This window comes from Anopheles cruzii, unplaced genomic scaffold (genome assembly GCF_943734635.1).
Source record: "Anopheles cruzii unplaced genomic scaffold, idAnoCruzAS_RS32_06 scaffold01736_ctg1, whole genome shotgun sequence".
Taxonomy (NCBI): Eukaryota; Metazoa; Arthropoda; class Insecta; order Diptera; family Culicidae; genus Anopheles; species Anopheles cruzii.
The window spans coordinates 1-4,433 of record NW_026455321.1 but is presented as its reverse complement, the minus strand read 5'-3'; the positions used below and the strand labels follow the sequence as shown (position 1 = coordinate 4,433).

At 60.2% G+C, this 4,433-nt stretch overlaps 1 protein-coding gene across 1 annotated transcript; it reads left to right on the top strand.

Annotated features, from left to right (window-relative positions):
* Positions 1-148: 148 nt before the first annotated feature.
* Positions 149-4,428, top strand: LOC128276613 (histone-lysine N-methyltransferase 2C-like; the record flags this gene model as incomplete). Its single annotated transcript, XM_053015069.1, has 4 exons — positions 149-791; positions 922-1,506; positions 1,582-1,828; positions 1,900-4,428. Coding segments are annotated over 4 exons (4,004 nt in total), but the record flags the coding sequence as incomplete, so codon positions are not given.
* Between the last annotated feature and the right edge of the window lie 5 nt (positions 4,429-4,433).

Genomic DNA, 4,433 nt, shown 5'->3' with positions numbered 1-4,433 from the left:
AAAACAATATCACCATCATCACTTTTACTTCCGGCTTCCTTCCGAAACTCACCATTCGACCACTAAAATCACCACCACCACCAACGACGACAATAAACAACACCAACACACCGTCGCGCGCACGGCCTACTTCAACGCGTGAGTCCAGATGCCATTCTGGACCCATCGACTACGTCGATTTCGTGCCAATCGTCGCCGATAGAGGACTCGCTTGCGATCGGGACGAACCTCGACGAAGCGGCGGTGCGGGTGACAGAGGCAACGGCTGGAGCAACGCGTACCGCATCGTCGTCGTCGTCGGTCACCAGCAGCAGCGTCCATCTGAAGCCGCACCAGAAGCTGACCATCAAGACAGTTGTTCTCGGCACAACCAGCAGCAGCGTCAACAGTGCTGGTCACCACGGGGGGGCATCCGGATCATCGTCGTCCTCCTCGTCGCCGTCCTCCTCCTCCCCGTCGTCGATCTCCTCGCCACCGGTACCGGCCCCCGGGCTACGCTTCGGGCTCGGTGGCGGTAAACCTTCGGCCGCGGCACTACGGCGAGGACCGGGACGGCCAAAGAAAGATTTCATTCCTCTGCTGAAGATGTCCTCGTCGGCAAACGGAGCCGGCAGCAGCGTGGCAGGAAGTGCGGCCACCTTTGGGCCGGCCTCAGCGATCAGCAGCGGTAGCTTGGGTATCAGCGGTACGACGACGATCATCAAGCTCACCCAGGGTGGTGGTGGCGATCGCGGTGGGATCACGGCCGGCAGCTCGTCACCCTCGTCCGAGGCGAGCAAAGCGGTTAAAAGGTAACGTATCTCGCTAGCACACACACTGGTACTTAAAACCACTTCACGCCGCCTTCCGCCAGCCAGCCAGCCAGTGCCGTGTTGACCTCCTAACTCTACTCCAAACCCCCCGTTTTCCACTGCTTTCTAGATATAAGCATACTAATGTTGTTCGTGGTGGTATCCCTAAAAGGAAAGTGGAACTAGCGCCCGTTGCAATGCAAGAAACGGCCACCACCGGCGGCGGCAGCAGCAGCAGCAGCGGGAGCCCGGGAGCGGCGGGAGCCACCGTGCTTCCCCTGTCCTCACCGACCACCACTACCTCCGGCTCGTCGGCCGGGTTCGCGTCCGCTCTGCTGGCGTCTCCGAACGACGAAGCACCGCTCACCGGTGCCAGTAGCACCGCCAACAGCTCCGTGGCCTCGACACCAACCGGCGAGCTGGAAGCGACCGACCCGGCCCAGCTGATGCCGGCTCCCGATGAGCTACCGTTCTTCCCGGAGAAGTACACCGGCAAGCCGTGCATTCTGTGCAACCTCGGCGAACGCAGCCAGCTCGGACAGGGCGAAATGTTGCGCATCGAGATAACGATTCCGGCCGACCAGCTGGCGTCGGCGCTCACGCAGGAAGACAAAACACATTCCCTTGCAGGCGACCGGAGTCCCCGGACGATGGCCAGCTTAGCTCCACCGTTCCTGGCCAACAGCAAGCGGCAGAAAGGCTCCAACAAGTGCAAGTAAGTGCGGGGTGGCCCCGTCCCGTCGGTGCAGTGCATAGTGGTTAACTTTTTCACCGGGTGCCCTTTCCACAGAAATCCCATCGCAACCGCAGAGTATACGGATGAGCTGGAAAAGATCGGCCACCTGGAGGTGAACGATGCGTCGTTCATCAACGACGGTGGCTACTTCTACATTCATCGGTCCTGCGCCCTCTGGTCGTACGGTGTCGGCCGGGATTCGCTGAGCGGGACGCTCAGCAACCTGGAGGTGGTGGTTGCCCAAAGCCTTAGCCGACGGTGTCACTTTTGTGCCCATTTCGGCGCCACTTTGTCGTGCAAGGTACGTGTGGCCAACGTGTGTTCCAACGTGATTTACGACACGGGTTGTCGCGGTTTTTTTTTGTTTTGCAGATGTCCTGCCCGAAATGGTACCACTTTCCGTGCGTGGCCGCCTCGGGTGGCTTTCAGGTGATCCAAACGTACAACATCTTCTGCAAGGAGCATCTCGGACAAGTGCCTTTAGTGTGTGCGGAGGACATCAACTGTCGGCAGTGCTCGGCGCTCGGTGATGTCGGCAATCTGATCATGTGTTCGATCTGCGGCGATCACTATCACGGCACGTGCGTCGGACTGGCGCAGCTGCCGGGTGTGCGCACCGGGTGGCAGTGCAATTCGTGCAAAAAGTGCCAAATCTGCCGTGTACCTGACTCGTTCGAGGGCCGCACGGTGGCGTGCGAGCTGTGCGACAAGATTTACCACGCCAGCTGCCTGCGGCCGATGATGACCTCGATACCGAAGCTTGGCTGGAAGTGTCGCTGCTGCCGGGTGTGCTCGGACTGTGGAGCGCGCACGCCCGGGGCGGGTGCTTCGTCGCGGTGGCACTCACACTACACGGTGTGCGACTCGTGCTATCAGCAGCGCAACAAGGGCTTCTCGTGCCCGATCTGTCACCGAGCGTACAGGGCGGCGGCTTACCGCGAGATGGTCAAGTGTAGCGCGTGCTTCAAGTTCGTTCACAGTACCTGCGACCCGGACGCCGAGCTGTCGGTGTACAATGCCCGGAAGGAGTCGAACCCGGACTACGAGTATCTGTGCAGCCCGTGCAAAACGGTCATCCACAATGGGCGGCTTGCGGCGGCCTTGCGCCGTAGCACCAGTGTCGACGACGACAGCGCCAGTATGGCGCTCTCGCAGGACAGTCTCGTGGCGGAGGACGCGATGGAAGTGGACGGTGTGGAGGGCGGCGCTACCAATACCGGACGCGATCGCTTCGATCGGGCCGCCGCACCGTTGCAGGATGTTGGCCTAGGAAAGGGTAAACCGTACGTGGCCAGTAAGATTGCAAAGAAACGCCTCGGCCTGGCGCTCGCCGGTGTTGGTGGTGCCGGTATTCTGGGTGGCAACCGACCGAAGGGCATTGGCAAAGGGTTCCAGAAAAAATCCCGCTTCGCGGATATGACACGAAAGCGAGGATCGAAGGCGAAAATGCGAGGCATTTTCGGTGTTCCCGGGTTGGGTTTGCAGCGACCAACGGTCGATCTGAGCGCATCGACAAAGGCGACGGAAGACGAACCGGGTGGCGAGAATCGGCTGGTGCTGTGCTCGGCCAAGGACAAGTTTGTCCTGACGCAGGACATTTGCGTGATGTGCGGGGCGATCGGTACCGATCAGGAGGGATGCCTGATTGCGTGTACCCAGTGCGGCCAGTGCTACCATCCGTACTGCACGAACGTGAAGGTGACGAAGCTGATTCTGCAGAAAGGTTGGCGTTGCCTGGACTGTACCATCTGCGAGGGTTGTGGTCAGCGAAACGATGAGGCGCGGTTGATTCTCTGCGACGATTGCGACATCTCGTTTCACATTTACTGCATGGATCCGCCGCTCGAACATGTTCCGCATGGGACGTGGAAGTGCAAGTGGTGCGCCATGTGCCAGAAGTGTGGCACCAACAGTCCGGGTTTCAACAGTGGCTGGATGAACAGCTACACCGAGTGTGGCCCGTGTGCCAGCCAGGCCAACTGTACTTCCTGTAACGAAGGGTACGGAGAGGGGGACCTAATCATCCAGTGTCACCAGTGCGAACGGTGGCTGCACTGCGCGTGCGATCAGATCAAGAACGAAACCGAAGCGGAACGGTGCGCCGAAGAGGGCTACAATTGTGTCGTTTGCCGACCGGCCGACCAACCACCGCCCCATCTGGTGCCAAAGCGGAAAAGTCTCACGTCGCTCGGAGCATCCTCTGCGGCGGCCCTCGGATCGCTAACGGCACAGAAAGGGGCCGCAAAGTTGGAGGAAAAAGTCGTTCCGCTAGCCCTCGAGGGCAACCACTACGTCGACGGCGTGTGCCTGAGTGAACACGGACTGCACCAGATCAAGGCGCTGCAGGCCGAGTTTGGGAAGCGCGGCAAGCGGAAACCAAAGCTACCGGTGGAACCACCGGTGGCGGCGGAGAAAGACGCGGGAATACTGGCCGCCATCGAGTCGGTCGTTTCCGGCAACAGCCACGACAATTCGTTCGAAGATATGCGCCTCGAGCCGCTGGACCCGAAGGAGGAAGCCGAAATCTACAAGGACGGCATGCCGTGGAACGATCCGACGCCCCCGGAAGGGTTCGCGCTGTTCACCACCGAGGGTGGCACCGTGGTGCTGCGGAAGAAACGACAGCGTAATCTGCAAAAACTAGGCATCGGCGGTTTCTTCGTGCGCAACCGTGCAATCCGGACGAAGGACGGATGCAAGGACGACGAGGACGGGCTGGGCGAAGGGTTGGATGACGGTGCAGACGGTGGAGCTGTGACGAAACCAAAGAAGAAGCCAATCCGGCGGAAGCCGAAAAATAAGCTCATCGAAATCTACCCCAACATACTGCAGGACGCGTTCTTTGGCCGGGCGCTGCTGTGTGCGAACGTAATGCCCCAGTTCGAGACACCCGTCAGCGACGACGA